At 36.1% G+C, this 21,604-nt stretch overlaps 1 protein-coding gene across 6 annotated transcripts in view; it reads left to right on the forward strand.

Moving 5' to 3' along the window:
- SOX5 (SRY-box transcription factor 5) overlaps positions 1–21,604 on the forward strand; it is a 977,646-nt gene that overhangs the window by 868,032 nt on the left and 88,010 nt on the right. For all 6 annotated transcript variants that reach the window (XM_080810710.1, XM_080810707.1, XM_080810708.1 and 3 more), the window contains one exon: positions 7,062–7,147. In XM_080810710.1, coding sequence (XP_080666836.1) covers positions 7,062–7,147 — 86 coding nt within the window. The remainder of the gene's footprint in view (positions 1–7,061; positions 7,148–21,604) is intronic.

Consider the following 21,604-nt stretch of genomic DNA (forward strand, 5'->3'; position numbering starts at 1 on the left):
TTGACCCAGGGTAAGAATGTACTTGCTTTGACAATCTTTCTCAGCCTAAACAACCTTGTTGGAAAATACTGTTTTTCTTACTTTGTTGTATATCATAGAAATAAATCCTTCTTAGTGTCAGTGGGGAAAATTATTATCTAAATATTCATTACTTTAACCCTACTGCAATTAACATGCTTTCTGAGGGGTTACTGGATTATTCAGTACTAGCTCTATCATTTATATCAATAAACACTATAAGATAGGTGGCATTCTAAAAACAATTGACTAATATGCCTGAGTATATTTCTCAACTTTTTGAAAAATTTGTTTTGAGCTAGAATTTTCCATCCTTGGCTTTGAAATAAGAAGCAAATTAATTTTGGAAAGGCTTAGGGAAAAACTGTTCAAATGGTTAAAACCTAGGAAAGAGTAAAAGATACTACTTTTAACTAGTTGAAAGTCAATTTGAATAACTTACACACAGTTGAACTTTAAAAGTCAGAATTTTCCATTATCTAATTTTTACTAAGTACTTGATGAGGTATTTACAAAATAAACCTGTTGTAAAAATTTTGTAGTACAGCTAAATAAGGGATGACACAAATCGATGACAGTATTTACTTCAATAAAAGACCTTTTTTTCCTCAGCAAGTCTGAATTTCTATTTTGCCATTAAGAACTACCCTTGACCTTGTTTTTTAAAGTCTTATAGATTCTTGGGGCACCTGGGTGGCTCAGTTGGTCAAGCTCAGGTCATGATCCCAGGGTCCTGCTTACTGGGGAGCCTGTGTCTCTCTTTCCCTCTGCAGCTCCCCCTGCTTGTGCTTTCTCTCACATTTTCTCCGTCTCTCTCTCTCTCTCTCTCTCTCTCTCTCTCTCTCTCTCGCTGTCAAATAAATAAATAAATAAAATCTTAAAAAATAATAAAAAAAAGTCATAGATTCTGTGTTCACTTCAAACACAAGCACGTACATATAATTTAGTTTGAATTTAATTGGGAGTTAAATGCTATATTGGCCATTTTCACAGTTATTGTATTTGTATTTACTTAGTAACTTGGGGCAAATTTCAATCAAACTAGTTCTGGGTGTTCTGGTCCTGAAAAATTGTTAATAAGGTAGACATGCTTCAAATTATGTATGTTTGTATGTTGAACAGTTCCTTAGACACAAACCTTTGAAAATTAGTTGATATCCTGTTTATGATTATATAATTATATCTTGGAAAGTATATATGATTAAAGATATATAATAGCTATTGCAGTCTTCTTAATTCCTGCTGCCAGTCTTCTGTTTTCTCCAATTTACTTAAAATTAAACATCAAATACACTGATATGTGCCCATATATGGGAAACATATTATACTAGTTTGCTTGGGCTTCCATAACAATATACCACAAACTGAGTGGCCTACAAACAGAAAAAAAATTTTTTACAAGTTCTGGAGGCTAGAAGTCCAAGATCAAGGTGTCCATGGGGTGGATTTCATTCTGGGGTTTCCTTCCTTGACTTGTAGATGGCCATCTTCTCCTCCTCTGTCCTCACATGGTTGTCCTCTGTGTTGTCTGTGTCCTAATCTCTTCCTTTTATAGCAACAGTAGTCATATTGAATCAGGGCCTACCCGAATGACCTTCATTTGCCTTAATTACCTCTTAAAGGCTTATCTTCAGATAAAGTAGCATTCTGAGATAGTGGGGGTTAGCACTGCAACATGTTAATTGGGGGGAGGGAGCACAACTCGGCCCATAACACATATATAAAATTATTTAGCTGGGACGCGTGGGTGGCTCAGTAGGTTAAAGCCTCTGCCTTCGGCTCAGGTCATGATCTCAGAGTCCTGGGATCAAGCCCCCGCTCAGCAGGGAGCCTGCTTCCTCCTCTCTCTGCCTGGCTCTGTGCCTAATTGTGATCTCTGTCAAGTAAATAAATAAAATCTTTAAAAAAATTATTCAGCTGGTATAAATATTTTATGTATATACATCATTTATGTCTACATATGCAATATGGGATATGTATAACAGAATGGTCATTCATTCATATGTATAAATGTTTTATATACGTACATACATTTACAATATGGGGTGTGTATAACGTAATAGTTATTCATTTATATGTATAAATGTTCTATATATATACATGCACTTATACCCACACATATAGGATGTGTATAATGTAATAGTTATTCATTCGTATGTATACAATTGACCCTTGAACACACAGACTTAGTCACACATTTGGGTTGATAGCAAACACCTGCATAGGTATTTTGGGCACTTCTGGATTATTGTTAACAACAAATTGAATATATGTACATTTTAAAGTTCATTAGTTAAAATCTCAACTTAGGTTAGAGATCCAGGGTCATTTTTAAAACCCCCCTATTACCTAACTTCTTTAATGACACTTGCTAAAACTTCATTTCCTATCAATTTCCTTGTTGTATCCAAATATCCTCCAGTCTGGGGTAGGAAAATTTTCCCAGCTGCTTAACTTCAGCCTCTTTTCCTTCCACTTTATTCATTCTGTTACTTACCAGGTAAACAGATTTCTCTCCATTCCCTCTACATGTCATACACATGTTTTGATGCCTTTCACCCTACCTAAAGCATCTATTCCCCTTCCATCTGCAAATCTTCAAGTCCAAGTTCATTCTTATTTTCACCTTTATTCTCTAAAGACTGAAGCCTAGAATTAGTTCTCTCTTAACTCGTACAAAGCTCATGGATGGAATAAGCAGCACCGAATTAGAAAAGATGGCCATGTGGTAGCTAGAGACCAAGGTGGTTTTTTTTGTTTGTTTGTTTGGTTGGTTGGTTTGGTTTGGTTTGGTCTCCTAAAGAACCTAGCAGAGTTCTGGTCACATGGTAGATGTTTTAAGTGCAGGTTAATTGATTAATTCACAACAGGGAAACTAAATTATATAAAATGAATTTTCTCTGTGAAGAACAGCATAGCCTCTATACTATTGCTATAGTTAATTTTAAGATTATATTGATTAAATGAGCAATATAAATAAATTACATAGTTTTAGCATATTTAAGTTGCCTATTCTAATAGCCATACATTAATATTTGTTATTTTTGGCTACTTTATATAATGCAACTTCAGCTTTTATACAGCCAAACTTTATAAATTCAGATAGTCTTTTCTAGATTAAATATTAAAAATGCTAAATGACAAATAAAACCTTATTCATTGTAACATCAGTCAGTTGTCCTCTCTCTCTCCTCTATCATCAGGGTTTTTTTTCCCCTTTATTTACTGTATCTTTATCACTGGCACAGAAGCATCCTATAATTTTTACAAGTACATACCTTTTAAGGAAGGTTTTCTTGATATTGAAGGTCCTTTAATAACTACTGTAAAACACCTCAGTGGAATTGTCTGTTCCAGCGCTTCTCAAATAAGTAAAAATCATCCGGGACTCGTGTTAAAATTTAAATTCTCTTTCAGAATGTATATACATGGCTGCTGCTTTAACAAATTCTCCCAAAAGGTAGTGGCTTAAAACAACATTTATTTGAACATAGCCATGTTGGGATCTTTCACATAGTTGGGATCAAGGTGTTGTCCTAGACTACAGTCATCTCTAGGCTTGATTTAGGGGAGAATCTGCTTCCAAGCTTTCTCCTTTGGTTGTTGGCAGGCCCCATCTCTTTACTTGCTATTGGCTGAAGACATCATTCCTTTGCTATGTGAGCCTCTCCATAGGGCAGGTCTTAACGCAGCTGTTTGGTTCAAGACAGAGATTGTAGGGATAAGGGAGAAGATAAACAAGACAAAGCCACAGTCTTCGTGTTAAGCTAATCTCGAAAGTAACCTTTCATCACTTGAGCTTCTCTTCAAGGGTAGAGGGGTACATAACGGCATGAATACAAGGAGAGAAGTAGGAGTCATTGGGGGTTCCATCTTAGAGGGTGCCTGCCTTAAGAGGTTTGGGATTGGGTCTGAAATTCTGCATTTCTAAGGAACTGCTGGGTGATACTAACACTATTCTTCAAGGACTTCAGTTTGAAAGGCAAGAATCTATACTTCCTGCCTCAAATTTTTCTTTTAATCTTACTCTGTTGATCACCCTCACTCCAATTAGGCCTTCTCACCCTCCACTCTATTGAAATTGCCCTTTTTGAAGTCACCAATGACTTCCACATTACTAAATCCAGACTTTGAAAAAAATCACTCTTTCTGAAAATCTTTCCTTACTTGGCTTCTAGAAAGTCAAATTTAATTTCTCCTCCATTTTTCTGCTAGTTGCCTGACTATAAATCTCCCTGACTATAAATATTAGCATATTCCACACTCCAGTCCTTGGACCTATATTTTACCTACAGTTAACTTCTAAATGGTATCATGAGGGTGTATAGTTTTAAATTCCAGATATATGCTGACCAGTCTCAAATTTATGTCTCTGATGTGAATTTCTCCACTAAAATCCTGACATGTTTATCAAGTGCCTCAACATCTCTGCTCAGATATCTAATAATAATTTCAAACTGAAGATGTCCAAAACAAAATTATTTACTGCCCCACACACCATCCCACCTCCTTCCCCACCAGGCCCAACCTTGTAATCTTGCTTCTCATTTACGTTGGCAAACCCAACAAACAGTACTACTCAGAAGCTATTCTGTGAAAAACGTGAGAGTCATCCTTTAGCCCTCTCTTACTCTCATATGTAAACAATCATTAAGTTTTTCAGTTCCGCTTCTTTTTAATCCCTTGACTCTCCTCATCATTTTCCATCCCAATATCATGACCCTAGTGCAGACCATTATTATGTGTTGTACAGAGTTTTGCATCTTTTTTTTTAAATTATTTATTTGTTTGTCAGAGAGAGTGAGCGAGCGAGCACTAGCACAAGGCAGAGGGAGAAGCAGGCTCCGAGCCGAGCAAGGAGCCCAATGTGGGACTCGATTCCCAGGACCCTGGGATCATGACTCCAGCTGAAGGCAGATGCTTAACCAACTGAGCCATCCAGGCATCCCAAGACTTGTGCATCTTTTTGTTATTGACTCCAGCTTCTAACCTCTAGGCCAAGTGGTTTTACTCAACCCATTTTTTCCCCACGTTCCTGGTTTCTTTTATGCTACAGAATGAAGTTTAGATTCTTTAATATTGTTTATAACGCTAATACATAATCTGACCTCTGATTCCCCTCTAGTCCCAGTTACCTCTGTTTCCTTACCTGTGCCCTAAACTTCAGTTGTATGGGGCTATGAAGGAACACTCCGTTTTGACTGTGGGTCTTCACGAAAATTGTTTTCCTTCCAGGAAATCTCTTCCTTTTCTTCTTTGTTTGGCTAGCTTCCACTTGATTCAGATTTCAAGCTTAAACATAACTTCTTCCTGGAGGCCACCTTTGACCTCTTAGTCTAGGTTTAGGGCACCCACAGGGTAGTTCCTAGTGTTATATACTTCCCTGTCTTAATAGTCATTGTATTTACTTCTAATCCTTGAATTAGCTTTATTTATTTTTTTTCTCCCATTAGGCTCTAAGTTCTGGGAAGGCCAGATCAGCAGAGGTGAATTCAGGTATTTTGAAGCCTGAAAAATATAATTTGGGAGCCCTCTTTAAGAATATATGTAATTATCTATTTATAATCATTATTTTAATTGTATATGTGTATAATTTTCAAAAACACATACAAGTGAAAAATAATTTTCATTTATAAAAATAAATCACAACAAAGTAAAAAAGCTGACAAATATAAAAACATATGATCCTTTAAACAATACAGCTAGGGGCCTTTCCCCAAACTCCAAATCTTAAGCTTCGTTAAATACCCAGTAAAAACACCTCTGCATATTAGTCTTCTTTAAAACTCTATTTCTAGTATTGGGAGCGGTACTTGAAACATAGCAGATACTCAACCAATATTTTTGAATGTAAGTATCAACTGAGTTATTTTCAGTTGTATTTTCCATACATTTGACATTGAACAAGTTTTTCACAAGCTAGATTACTAAAACAATATGTTTTATATATTAGACAATTGTTCTTATAATTACAATTTTTTTATTTTTTACTACAGTCATATTTCAAATACTAATGTACATATCTGTTAGCATATCATTGAGCTCTATGCAAAAAGTGCATGTACTTCTTTACTAAGTGGAAAAAATTTGCGTCAAAAACATACCTTAGGGCACCTAGGTGGCTCAGTCCATTAAGCGTCTGCCTTTGGCTCAGGTCATGATCCTGGAATCCCAGGATTGAGTCCCGCATCGAGCTCCTTGCTCCGCAGGGAGTCTGCTTCTCCCTGTGACCCTCTCCCTTCTCATATTCTCTCTCTCTCAAATAAATAAAATCTTAAAAAAAAACCCTATAATCTTCTACATGTATATATATTTGTGTCTCTATATCTTTATAGATCACATGTATTAAAATTTTAATTTTGAATTACTAAGATTTCGTGTTTTCAGATATCACCACAAACAGAAACCCTTCAGGGAGAAACCATCTATTTTCTGTTTTCTTTATAGTATGTTTTTATAAACATTTATCTCTGGAATAATAAAGATTCTAGTATTTTATATAAAACAAAAATGCATAAAATGTTTTCTTTGCTATGAATTTGTCCACAAGACATTATTTAAGAGTATTTGAATTGAGACAATAACATTGCATTCAAAAGATAAGCTATTTGGCTTAAATCTTTAGTTTGTTAAAATAGAATTAAGTTTAGTTAAGTTCCTTTTATAATAACAGTTTAAATGGGCTGAGAGTCGGTGTGCTCCTACCAAGACTCTGTGTGTGTGTGTGTGTGTGTGTGTGTGTGTGTGTGTGTGTGACAAAGTGCAGCCCTCTGATCAATGCACACTTTTTCCTCCCATTTTCCTAAATACATCATGAAAAAAGGATGAGGTTTCCGCCTTAATTGCTTGTGCCTTTTATTCACATTCCTCTCTCAGCCAGAATTGTGAAAAGAGTGTTAGTAAAAGGCTGCACAATAGAGCTTTTCATTAGGCCCCAGCAAGGCACACAAAAGAAGGCTTTTGGAAAGAGTGAATGCATGAGTTTAATTTGCAGGTGGAGAGTAGATAAAAGGTGCTGACACCTCTATTATTCTCTTACTTAGGTGACCCTTACCCTGTTCAGCTGATCCCGACGACCATGGCAGCTGCTGCCGCAGCAACACCAGGCTTAGGCCCGCTCCAACTGCAGGTAAGTCCGGAAACAATGCAGGAGAGACCAAGGTGAAGTAAATATCGAAAACAGCTATTACCGTGTTAAAGCAGAAAAGAACTGATGAGGGGTACGTGTCTCACAATTTTTTGTTTTTGAGTTTCCTTGCACTGATCCTCAACCAAAAGTGGAGATGTTGATCCTTTAAATTTTTAAGAGCCCTGTTTTCTGTACTAAAGGCAGCTTATTGTAATTTTTTATTGCCCGCTATGATTTGGCAAAAACAGGTCTAGTTTTGCTTGGGTGACTGTGTAACAAAATTTCATCCTGGAATGGTCCTCATCGAGATAAGAACAAAAACTATCCACGACATGCAAGCGGAGTGTTATGAATCCAGGCAACTTAACAAAAATTACATTTAAAAATGTTCGGGACACCCGGTCTTAGGGACTTTGTAGGTCTTCTTATTCTTCTGCTAATGCCAATTTCATTGGGCAAGCGAAGATAAGTAAACCAAAAAAGCAAGCACATAGATGAGTGCGACTCTATCCAGACACTCCGATTAAGATCTTTGGAGCCCTAAAGAATACATATTCCCATGTATCCAAGAATGTCAGTGGAAAGTTTACTGTAATTTTACTGGATGTTCAAGTGATTTTAGAAATGTTGTCTCTGGAGTTGGAAAGAATATTAATATTGTATTAAAGTTATCTTTAATCATTAACTACTTAAATCTTTGAATCAGCATCCTGCAAAATCTTCCGGAGTTTCTGTCATTATGGGCTTCATAGTTATGCAATTAACAGGAATAAGAGATCATCTAATAATAGAATTAATCTCCCTGTGAGAAGTTTTATATTTTCCTCTGCCTAAAAGATAGTATGCCTGTGAATCCAGAAGTAAAGCAGTTATGCTTAATAAACTTAAATTGTATTCATGAAAGTGCATTGTCATGATAGATGATCTTAGTCCGTAGGGAAAAATAGAGTTTTATATGTCTGGTCAGCATGGGGGATTATCAGAAGACCTGGTGGGTTTCTGGAAACCCAGTCGAGTCTCACAGGAAGAACCCACGAGGAACTGAGACATGCTGTGTTCTACAGAGGTTAATGACAGTCATTCCTATTCTACCTTTTATGTGAAAAGCTACAATGTGAGTGTTTGTTTCCCTGAGCTGGAAATACCTTGGGAAGTGTTAGAGCCATAGGGACAATTAGTGTAGGTGAACGTTTGTTATCCTTTGCCGTGGCATCCGGGAAGTAATGACAATAGAGGAAAGTGGTCCCGATAGGTAAAACTAAAAAGAGTAGTGAAATTGAAGTGGCAAGAATATCCAGCAACATATTTGAATGTGAAAATAGGAATTTTAGAGATTTCTGATGTCCGTTTTCAAAGCAAGTTAGACGTTCTCGTCTCCTTTCACCCTTAATGGTGAGAGGAAGCAAGGGCAAGTTGGGGGTCTCTCCTGTGTTTCATTGTAGGATTCTAGTAGAAAGTAGCTTCATTAGGCAACAATCCAAACTTCTTTCCCTATGGAGATAGTATTAAAATATTTGAAAATCCTTCATTTCCATCCTTATCATATGCCAGACTTCCTTATAAATTTTTTTTTCATTTTCAGAAAACAAGAAAAAGACACCACCATAATTTGATCTATAAATAGAATAGAGCTCTTTTTTATGTAAGTGACATTGCATTGTATCCATAAGTGAGTGCCAAAAATATATGGGTTTTAGTTAGGGTCTCAGTAAACCAACACTGTGGTATAACAGGATAATTAATAATCCAAAACTCCTTTGTGGTAAGCTCTTAGCTACTATTAAAATATATACGCATAAACACGCGCGCACACACACACACACACGCACGCACACACATTTTTTGCTTGTGACTTTAAAATGGTACTCAATGCTATTCAAATGCAAACCTATTGCAATAGGCAGACTGTCTGGCTTTTCTTTGAAGTGGACTGACTCTACCCTTTGCTAGGACTCCTACACCAACTGACTTTGCCACTCACGTTCCTGACACTATGTTCACAGATCCCCCACCTTGACGTCAGCATTCCCCAGAGCTGCAAAGGAGACCTTTCATACTACCTTTGTTTGCTTGAAGGTGACAATCAAATTTGATTCTTCCCCCACAGACCTACCCCATGGGGCAGAGACAAGCTAACTACAACATCTAGTCTGAAGGTCTAGATATTCAAGATTGCCCCAATCTTGCATACCTGTTTCTGAGACGTTTCATTTCAGTGGGGTATAATGTTTGAGGCAGTTTTAATTTTCTTCAGACTCTGCTTTTAATTATATTCCATCAGATCCCCATTTGCTATCCCTTAATAACAAAATGAATAGGCTCCATCATTTCCAGGTCCTTCTCAGTCACTAAGATTCTCTTCTAGTTAAGATTTAGTCTTAGATTCTTATGCTCGGTTCTTTATCAAGGCTTTTTTTTGTTTGTTTATTGCAGCATCTTATGTTATATACTGATATCTCCATTTGACAAATAAGAAAACTGGGTCATAGAGTCCAAAATCCATGATTTTTTAACAATTATAGTTGCTTCTCCAAGTACAGGAGATTTTAAACTTTGGAGACATTGCCCCTCTTAGGACATTTGCTAGCTCAGTAAAGAGCTAATCAAATTATAACAATAATGCTGATTAATTGGCACTCATACAAATATGCTATATGCATCCCAGTGCTGGAAGAAGTAGCCAGATTTATAAGGACTGCTATCTATTTGAGGCAGCATTTTTATTTCCTCTGTCTTTACGCAGATCTATGTTAATTCAAGCCTCTCTTTTTGAACATCCAGATCTAAGGAGTGACACTATAAATATATTCCTACTCATCATTGACTTTGTTTGCCTATCGTTTATGTTTTCGTTTGAAACAATCTTTGACATGTAGCTGTTCATACCTGGATAATATAATGTTAAGTAAAACCAAAAAAACCACGACCTTCCTTAAAGAAAGAATAAAGATGGGTACAGTTATTTTAAAAGACAAGCAAAATGACGTTTTAAATTAAGCCACTATTTATTACTTAAATATTATTTCACATTCCTGGATAAAAATAATGAAGTCCTTGCCATGTCGTAAAATATACCTTACATTTTAAAATCACTGTACTTAGGTACCACAGGAGCAGTTAAAGTAGTCTAAGTATTGTGATATAGTTTTATTTTTTATGAAGAAAAAAATAGCTTAATCTGTATTGTGTCTACAAAGCATACAAATTAACATGTGCCAAGGCACCATTTTATTTATTTCTCTTTGAGGTGCTTGGTTGGCTCAGTTGGTAGAGCATGCAACTCCTGATCTCAGAGATGTGAGTTCAAGCCCCATGTTGGGCATAGAGCTTACTTTAAAAAATATATAAAATAAAAATGGATTTGACAATAAAATATCTATCTGTTTCTTTGCTGTTCAGTCTTTCCTGAGACTCCAATCCATATAGACAACTATTTGCTGGCTGTCAAGAGGAAATACGTAGGTGTTTACAGACAAGTATATACTGAGTATAAAATGCAACTTACCAGTTCTCTTTCTTGCCCCTAGACCTGCTCATTCTCTGGTCGCAGCAAATGGCTCCATTCCGTCTACTGCTCGACCTGGAACCATAAGAGCTATATCCTTTTCTCCTCTTCCTCTACACGTACTCATTCACTCTCTTTTCATTCCACCTAATAAATACGTTAAGGAGCCATCCATTTCTTTCCATCCTAACTAGCGTCCTTCTGGCCAGGCGACCTCTCTGCTTGCCTGACTTACCACACTAGCCCCGGAACTGCTCTTCTGTCTTCCTCTTGCCCCCCTCTCTGATGCTCCCTCTACTCTACATTAGTCGGAATGAGCTTTCTGATTTTAGAAAATCTGATCATGTCCTTCTCCTATTTGAAGAACCTGAGATGATTCCCTGGTGTTTTCAAGTTTTCTGGATCTTTGCATGTGGTGTTTCCTCTTTCTGGAATGCCATAACCCACCCCCTTTACCAAGCCAACTGCTATTTCCCTGAGGTTGCAACTTAAAACATCACTTTTTAAAAGAATACTTCACTGTCCCCAAGTCTAGATTAACAGAACATCAAAGGCATCATTAGCTCATGGAAGAAATAAAAAAATTAGTCGTTTGAATTCAATAAGATACCCAATTGAAACTTTGTACCTATTCTAATGTAATGAAATAAACTTAGGAAAACGTTATATGCCTAATACCATGTTTAGCACTACAGTATTTTCTTTACTTGTATTTAAAGAAATATTTTTATAATAGTTTTACTCCATACCACCTCATTCAGTCTGCTCCGGCTGCCCTAAACTCTTTGCTGCCCCTTGACCTGCTGAGGTGTGCTCCCACTTTAGAGCTTTATATTAGCTGTCCCTCTACCTGAAACACTCTTCCCTCTGCGTGGAAGCTCACTCTCGCACCTCATTCAAGAATTTGCTTTAATGTCATCTCTCGGAAGCCTACCCTAACTAACCCGTTTAATTCACAAAGTAACCCTCCCAGAGATACCACATTTTCTATTTCCCTTATTCGCCCTTTCATCGTTGTTGTTGTTGTTTTTTATTTTTTCTTATAGGACTTGTCATCTTCAAACATAGTATCTAACTTATTATGTTGTCTGTCTGTTCCAGATACTTTCTAAGTGTCACCAGAGCAGGGACTGTCATTTTTCTTACTGTTGTTCAATATTGTATCTCAAGAGCTCAGATTAATGCCTAGCAAATAGTTGCTGCTCAGTATGTACATACAAAATGCAGGAAACTATCATGAACTAACGGTCATAATCATTTTTAATAAGATAACAAAGCAGTGTGTCATTAATTTCTAGGACAAGTGATACTCATTTAAAGACCTGGAACTTTATATTTTTTCAGCCCCTCCTGGAAGATTCTTAGTATATGAGAAATCTCTAGCTCTCTTTCTCCTGTGCTAGCTTCCCTTTATCTCATTATGCCCATGGGCTGCTGAATAAAGAATGTATTTTAACATTTATTACAGTTTTTGTAATTCCTTTAAAGTCGTTATAATTTACATATACAAAAAGGGCCAAACGTCCTATCATTATATTATTCTTGTATTGTTTGTTAACGTATGTATACACATATATAAGTTTATGAACTGCAGGAGGTACTTTGACTCAATAGGGCTCAGCTTGCCAACACAATACTAAAGTTAGTGATTTCTAAATAATGGAAGGGTGCATTATCAAAATAGTAACTACCCAATCAGCAATATCATATACTGGATTTACCCTTTCATGTTTTTTCCTCTCTTTCCTTCTTTTATTTTTTTCCTTTGGACGACCCTTTTTCTCCCCCCTTTCCAGAGCCACTGATGCTCTTGACATTTTTTTCTCCTGATATTGTCTCTTTTTAGAGGAGGAATTGATTTATATAGAAAGCTAACATAGCTTCATTTCAGTATCAAAAAGTGAGTATAATTATTTAAGCCAAATGAAGTTACACTTTGAATCTTTTGGACGTTTGCGACTGGATGAAATAAGCTAAGTGAATCATCTATTTCTAATTAATAAAACCAAATGATGGCAACAGTCCATCAAACATTCCTTTCTCATATTTGTTGTCATGAATTTTCATTTTACTTAATGGGCAGCATGAATTTTTTAATAGTAATAGTTATAATGTAGCATATATATACTACTTCTATTTTTTAAGCTAGGTTTTTAAGATTTGAAATTAGAAGGAAATATTTATCCATTTATTTCTCACTTTATAAATACTGTATTTGTGTTGGCCAAAAGATGGTTGCCACCTGTTCTACCTATAGGAAGCCAAAAATGTCGACTCCAACCAATGATTAATAGTGATAAGCAAAGGGAAAAACACTGAAATTATTCTTGGATGGTCATATTTTACTCAAAATAAGCATGTAGCAGTCATTCAAGAATTTTTACTGAATTAGTTAAACTTCTTAATGAATTCAGTAGGATTGCTTTTTAAATTTAACAATAATAGTATTTTTGGAATATGGACCCAGAATTATAAATTGTAAGAATTGAAATCACATGGGGCTATCATTCCTGTAGGCAGTACCATCAGTAACATGCATTCTCTGGGACTGAGAAAATGAGAGATGACTCGTGATCAAGTTAGAGAATGAATCATACAAAATATCAACGGAAATCAATCTTTTTTCATAGCTATCAAAGGTACATGGAAGTCCTGGTGGAAATGGCTTAAGCTTCTATCTGATAGAGAGTAACATCAAAGCAGACATGGATGAAAAACTGAAGTTCATCTTTTTATCAACCTCCTGCCAGTCTCCGAAGGAGGTCAATAATTATGACAGGACACAGATAAATGTTTCATATTTCCCAGAGCACTGTAAGTGACTGAGCATGGCTTTATGTGTCCAACCAAGAGAAACGCCCAGAAAATCAATAAGGGAGAAATAACCATATGGAGAGGTCTGGATGTGAGGATTTTTACCTTCTTATTGAAAGAATTACTTACAAGGGCGGTCTTCATCTTTACCTACCTACGCACTATACGATTCAGTGTAACTTTCAGGTCATCGTCATTTTCGTACAGGGTGAAAAATGCTGATCCGCTCCTCCTTTCAGTCGCAGCCCTGGTGCGCTGTTTGCTGTCGGTCTTCTGTCTGCATGAGCGAGCTTCCTTGCAGGTTAAAAGAGTGAATTCCCTCTTTTCCTCTCCCTTCGACCCTGAGCCTGCAGGGCAGACAGACAGAAGCACACATATGATTAATACAGCACAGCTGCAAGTGTGAGTCATTTGCATGTGTATTAATAGAGGCAAAAAACCCAACAATTAAATTATATACAGAGACATTCTGCATACTAAAGAACATATGCAAATAGGCCTGAAAAAGTGCAGCCAACATTTTCTCTGACTTTTCCAAGCCCATATGGGCTAGAGTCAGAACCCAGCAGTGTTCAAGAATCTCCTCTAAGGAAGAGCTGGTAGGAACTACTTCCATAGTTATTACCACCCCTGGGGTTCCTGGGAGCTGTTTTGACATTTGGACAATGGAGACCCTACAAGGAGTGTCTTTTTCTTGCTATTTCTGTATTTCCTTGTTTCCAGCAGTTCCATGGTATCTCATTACATGCTAACAGAAGCATTCGTACATGTGTACTTTTCCACAGAACCCATTTTCATTGTAATGGCCAATCAAATCAATGCTAAACTTTAAATCATATTTGAAGTCCTATCATTGCCTACGCTAAAGTAGTACAACTATTTGTCAGCGCCAGGTTTCCAGGCCCAAGTCAGTCCATGCCCTTTCCTCAATGTATTCTGTGTTCCCTTAATCAAAACAGACCTAGGTTGCTCTAAAATGTTTCGTGGCTAATTACCATACATAAAAGGATTGCAGGGCTTGAGGCCAACAGTAGATTCAAATCTAAGAACAATACCAATGTATTGAAATTTAAATTGTGAAGTTTTTTCATGTTATCAAGAAAAACAGAAACTACTCAATTTTATGTATCTATATATCTATATATATATGAGAGGAGAGAGCAACTAACATTCTTCAGATTCACAGATTGTATTTATAGTAGAAATTTATTCTTCAACCTAATTGTCAATTTAGTTGATATTACTAGCACCCTTTAATTTAGTCAAGGAAACTTTTATGGAGACAAGCCCAACTTTAGGAGTAATATTTCACATAAGTAAAAGTTACTACCTTAATAGGACCAATAAGAATCTTGAACCTAGGGGTGCCGCCTGGGTGGCTTAGTCGGTTAAGCGTCTGCCTTCAAGTCATGATCTGAGGGTCCTGGGATTGAGTCCCGCACAGGTCTCCCTGCTCAGTGGAGAGTTTGCTTCTCCTTCTCCCTCTGCCCCTCTGCTCCTGCTTTCTCTCTCTCTCTCTCAAAAAAATAAACAAACAAATAAATAAATAAAATCTTAAAAAAAAAAAAAAGGAATCTTGAACCTAAATAACCCAAATGAAGACAGATGCCCCTCAAGAGGAAAAAATTCTGGTGTTTGTTGGTACCAGAAAATTGTTGAATATTATCCTTGAATATTATCCAGTTATTTGCATGGCTAAGTCTCAGAGCATGCAACCAGAACATGTAAATTACGTTATATACAACTGATAAACATAGGACAGACGTTTTTGTAGTTAATTATATAGAGAAAAATTTAGTCTCTCAGCAAGGGACAATTAGAAAACATAAAGACTAAAGCAAAATTTTTTTTAAATTTTTTTATTTTTTATTAACATATAATGTATTATTAGCCCCAGTAAAGCAAAGATTTTTATTAAGGCATTATCCATAGATTAATATTTTAAAAGTCACTATTGCTTAGTGAGAGGCATTATAACGTAAGGGTTAAAAGTGTGACCCCTGCAACCATTTGTGCCTTAAAGATCCATGGTTCTGCTGTTCACCAGCTCTGTGACTTTGTGCAAGTTACCTAATTCTCTATCCCTGAATTTTTTGTCTGTATAATGTGAGCATAAATGTTATCTTAGTGGGAGGATTAAATGAGATAATATACATAAAGTGCTTGAGCAATAAAAGTATTAATGACCATGTATCAAATATTATGTGCTAGGTAACTATAAATGTTTGGTATTATTAGTTGTTTAATAAGTTTTAGTAACTGAAATTAAAACTACTTCTTTCTAAAAAGCCCTCTCACAAATTGGGACTTGGCAGACTTCTCTTACCTGGATTTACTTTACAGGATGGCAGGTAAAGCAAGTGAGTAAAATTGAGGCTAATCACCTTATTTACGAGTAAATAATTGTATTCCCCTGTGTGCCGTAATTTTAAGACCCATCACAAGACTCTGTGGAAAGCAATGAGTTTACTTATCCCCCCAAAATATGAGAAGTTACTTGGAGTATGATGTTCTGTATTTTGCTGTTGCTCACTCTTTATCTCAATATTTATATCTATAAAATAAAAATAATGCCTCCTGTTGAGTCCTATTTTTCCATGGGTATAATACAAATGAATTGTCTCTATGAGCCACCCAGAACTATCCTAAATACCTTAAAAAATTTAAAATAAGTTATTTACATAGATGCCTTTAATAGAATATGCATTTCTAAATAAATAATACAAAAAAGATTTTCTGGTATCACCCTTCAAAGCTTACTCTTTTTCTGGGTATATTAACAGAATATATACTCTTATTCTACTCCTGTGTTGTCTATAGACACTAAACTATTTCTCATAGAAATCTGAGAAAATTTATGAACTTCTCATGACTTCCTTTAAGGAAATAATTCCTATGGTTTCAAACTTAAATGTGGAACACATTATTTTTATAAACCCCACAGTATCCTGGAAATTTTATTTACTCAGCAAATATTTATTCTTTGTAAGTGCTTAAGCTAAGCATCATAAGGAATGCAAAGATGAGTGAGTTAGGAATCCTTACTTGGATTATAAAGGAGCTTGAAATGTGAAAGAATGAATGGAGTACGGAAGTGGAGTAGAACTTGCAGAAAGCCACAAAACCTCCTGTCCTATCAAGTATATTTGAAATGGAAAGGACCTCAGAGACCATTCATTGGAAACAGTTGTTTCAAACTATTCACAGGAGTCCAAATGGCTCCGAGCACCCCAAACGGTACCATTCATTTTTATTTGCTTTATAGATCAAGTTATACTGGCTAAGACTGTTTGAATGAAAGATTTTGCTGCTCAAACAAAATTTTAAAACCATTCTTAGAACCCAACTCTTTAATTTTATTGATGAGATAATTTAGACTCTCAGTGATGGCCTGGCTAAATCTGATATTACAGAAGGGCACCACCTGGAATCCTAGCAACTGAAAGCTAAATCTGGCTTCTTCCTATTTTACCACAGTATTCCTGAAAATAAACTCATATATTTATTCATATATATTATTTTTAAGTACTTTTGTATAAAAGAGGGGAGAAAAATTGCTATTTTTGCTTTTAGACGATTAAATTAAGGATGACTAAAACAATGGGTAGGATTTGCATATTAGTAACAATGGCAACCTTCTGAATTGCTTTCATTTTGCTGAGTTCAATGATTGTGCTCTGTGAATTAATTCTTTTCTGAAAAGCTATTGAAAGATCAAGGAATTCAGAAAACAAAACAACAGAGAAGCATGCTGTTTCATATCTATTTGTTCATAGAAGGTTCAAAGTGAGATTGTTTACATCACTAGTCTTGGTGGTATTTTATTTGCTTCTTAGAAGAAAGATAGTATTCAAAGATGATTATGTAATCATGCAGATAAGATTTTGTAGTCAAGAAAGATCTGTTCTGAGAGGGAGATCATGGAGAAAACCCACATTACAATTTTGAGCTGTGTTTGGTTGGCAAGTGTCTTCAGGAGGTTTGAAAATAGAGCCCTATTCGGTTCCTTCAGATAAAAAAAAAACCTAAGCCAGTCCCATAGATTTCAAATTTGCTGTTTCCTGTGGAGGTTTCTCCATATTGTCCTGCCAAACTGAAGGCATGAGTAGAAGCGGGGGGTGGGGGGGGTGGGCGGGGGGAGGAAATGAACCCTTAGTTATTTCATATTTCTTAATCCTGACCTTTTCCTTAATGTCATACTCCTTTTTCTTACCCAGCCACTTCTTGGAGATAGGAGGTAGACAGGAAGAAATGGAGGAACAGATTCAAAGTATGCTTCCAAATGATTTGCTACAATGAGCCATCGCACCAGCGTAATTAATGCTCAAACATGAAAATTACAACAGTGTTCTCTTGCTTTTCCCACTAGTAGAACTTCTTCGGCATAGAATGACAAAAGTAATACTGATAGAGAAAATTGCAATGACCTCCTTTTAGGAATGAGGCAGAACAATGGCAAATATTATCCATCCATCTATAGTAGTTGCTTTTTTTTTTTAATATTTTATTTATTTATTTGACAGACAGAGATCACAAGTATGCAGAGAGGCAGACAGAGAGAGGGGGAAGCAGGCTCCCCGCTGAGCAGAGAGCCCAATGCGGGGCTTGATCCCAGGACCCTGAGATCATGACCTGAGCGGAAGGCAGAGGCTTAACCCACTGAGCCACCCAGGCGCCCATATAGTAGTTGCTTTAAGATATCAAGCCTTCATCGGAAATTTATACAGTGCCTACAACTCCACCTACTTCAAATAGGTGCCCTTCAAATATTTTTCATGACTAGTTTCCCTCTAAATTTAGTTCTTTAGTTTTAAAGGAAGCTTAAGTTATTAGAAATAGTATAGCTAACACACTTGGTAAAGATACAGAAGTTCCGCCAAGACATTTCACTAAACAATAAAAAAAGAAAGTTAAGGCCCTTACATGTTCGTTTTTATTCCTTCTTCATTTGATTCATCTTATATCTGGTTTCCTTCCACAGCAGTTTTAAGTTTGGATGTTTTAGTGCCACTTTAGGTACAAGCTAGCCTCAAATACAGTATGAGGGTAAAGTATCTCATCACAGATTCAGTCTTTGCATTGTAACAATTTGGTAGTAAACTGGTATGTGGGCACAGTAACTAGTTAGATGACTTAAATGACTTAAGCTTCTTTTTTTCATCCTTTCTTTAAAATGTGTTCCCCAGACTTTATTTAAATATTTTAAAATATTCAAATAAAATATTCAAATAAATCTTACAGATAAATCATATGTAAATGGCACATATAGTATAGTGGGTTACGGGCTTTGGTTCCATAATGAGACTCTGTTTGTGTGTATCTTTGGTCAAGTTACTAAACACCTCTTAGTCTTTGTTGCTTCACATGTGAAATTTGATAATATTTTCTTAGATGATAAAGGTGTTATGAGGATTAAATGAGATACTACATGCAAAATGTTTAGCATGGCATAAACATTCAGCTGTCATTAGCTGTTGTCATCCTCATCATTATTTCCTAAGTTCAGGTATTTCCCATTGTCAGAAACAAGCCTAACAAGTTATTTGATAACTCAAGTTAGCAAGTAATTTTCTGAGATAGAGCAATCATGTCTTACAGTACAAAGGAGTATGGTGATTGGAGATTTCTATCTTTATTCAAGTATTTAATGCAAGAAGAATGTCTTTATGAAAATAAAATATATTTTCAATGTGAAAATCTTTACATGCAAGACTACAAGAAACCTATGTTTCAATTCTTCTTAAAAATAAATAGAATCTCTCTATTTCTTTTCATTCCATATGAATTACTAGAGCTTTTATGGTATTGACAATTATTTGGGAAATGGACAAGCTTTTCCCTTTGAAGGGAAAATCAGTGTGCTACTGGAAAGTTATAGTGTTTGTTTTGATGGGGAGAATTTTACAACATGGATAGTTAGGGAGTAAGAATGAATAGGGCATAATAAAGGCAGCCAAAGTAGCATATCCAACTATGATGATCCTCCTAACCACCCAAACTGCTCAACAAATAAGGGTTCAAGTTGCAGCCTGGCTTCGAAGTGATATAGGAGTCTGGTCTCAAGTCATTTAATGTGCTCATGACTCCAGTTTTCTTATTTGTAAAATGCATGTTCCTGTTCTTCCTCTAGCTGTCATATATATATATATATATACACATATATATATGTATATATATATATTTATATTTATATGTGAATATATATAATATATATATGAAGAGAGAGAGAGAAAGAAAGAGAGAGAGAGAGAAAGGAAGGGAAAAAAATGAAGCAAGAGAAGCACTAGTGAAAGTAACCAGGAGCCGCCAAAATCCCCAGAAGGTGCCTTTGCAGCTTACAAGTAGACTTCTCTGATTCATGGACCTATTTATTCATGTGCTGTCAAGGAAAACATGAGAGAAGGGTAATGAGGCAATTATTGATCTGAGGCATTCAAAAGAAATGTTTTAGAAATTTGAAAATAGTCAGGCTAGCTCTGAAGATCCAATTAGGTGAGAAAGTTTTAATTATTCCCATTCCAGCTCCATGGAATGAGAAGAAAGATGAGCAGGTCAGACCAATGTTAGATGATCCAATAGACAACCTAACAGCATATTTACACACAAGAAGAGAAGAGCTTTCTAAAAGTAAATAAATAAAAATTTCACATAAAAAAAAACTTCCTTGCAGTAATCAGAATGCTGCCGTCTTCAGTTACACTGTCAGTGTTTGGACACTACCAACTTTGTTGGACACTACCTACTTTGTTGTCCTTGGGTGCTGGCTGCTAAAGGTTGTTTTTTTTTGTTTGTTTGTTTGTTTTTGTTTTTTAAGATTTTATTTATTTATTTGACAGACAGAGATCACAAGTAGGCAGGCAGGCAGAGAGAGAGGAGGAAGCAGGCTCTCTGCTGAGCAGAGATCCCGATGTGGGACTGGATCCCAGGACCCTGAGATCATGACCTGAGCTGAAGACAGAGGCTTTAACCCACTGAGCCACCCAGGTTCCCTGCTAAAGCTTTTAAAATAGGAAACTATTTCTAAAAATCGACCTTTCTGTTCCTGTTTCTTGGAAATTTTTCTCTTTGTCTTTACTTTTATGTCTTTTTTTTTTCCTTCATTTAACTTTTCCTCTCTACGTTCTTAGCTACCCTCCTCTGTTAATCCTTCTCTACCTCTCCCTTCCTGTCTTCTCTTTCCTTCAGGTCTTTTCTCCTCTCTCTTGTTAACCAAAATCTGAGCCTTTAACTACCTTGTTAGTCTCCCATGACAGTGAAAAAAAATGGAGGGACTAGCTTTTTTGAAGCATTTGCTTGTTGGCTAAACAATTAAAGAAGTAATTCACATATGAGCTCATGAGTCAGAAATTGGAATGAGGAATATTTAAATGGCAAGGATGGAAACAGAGGACAAGTATATCTAGACCCTTGTTCTTTTGGTCTAAATAGAATACACAACATTCTAAATGATCGTAGGAGAGCTTAGCCTAATTCATCTTCTCTATTAATGAAGCCAAATATGTCAATGGTAGAGGCTTCCATTTAGACCAGAGCACCAACAGTTGAAACAGTCGTGTTTTCACTCACTCTTCCATTAGAACTGGTATGTTTTCAAACTATGCTTCATAGATTGAGAAAGAAGTGTGAGTTCTCCTGGAAAGGAAACATGTAGATGGGGAAGCAGTGCTCATTATTTTTATACTAAGAAAGTACAGCACAATTTGTTTCTTAGCATCAGCTGAAATGGAAAGAATTGCTTTTCACCTTGTTTACTTAATAGTCTACTATCAGAACTTTATACTCCTATTATCTCAAACAGTGGGTGGTAACCCCTGGCTAGCTGCTCTCCTGCACGCTCAAACCATTTGTAATTCATTTTTTATACCCATATGGAGACATTAGAGATACAGAGAGATCAGGTCTGAATTTTGTAATTTTAAAAAAAATCGCTATAATCTGCAGTGTTAGCAAATTCCCACTTTTCCTGATTCATTCTTGGGAAGGAAGGCCCAAAGGGTTTAGGATTATAAGTCAAAGTTGTTGAATAAGGTCCTTTTCATTTTTACATGGTATCTTTTTTTTTTTTTTTAAGTTTCTAAAATTAACACCCAGTAAAATTGATTATCACTCCTCAAATTCCCTTGATCTTTTTGGCCACC

The sequence above is a fragment of the Martes martes genome, assembly GCF_963455335.1.
Source record: "Martes martes genome assembly, chromosome: 8".
In the NCBI taxonomy this organism is placed as follows: Eukaryota; Metazoa; Chordata; class Mammalia; order Carnivora; family Mustelidae; genus Martes; species Martes martes.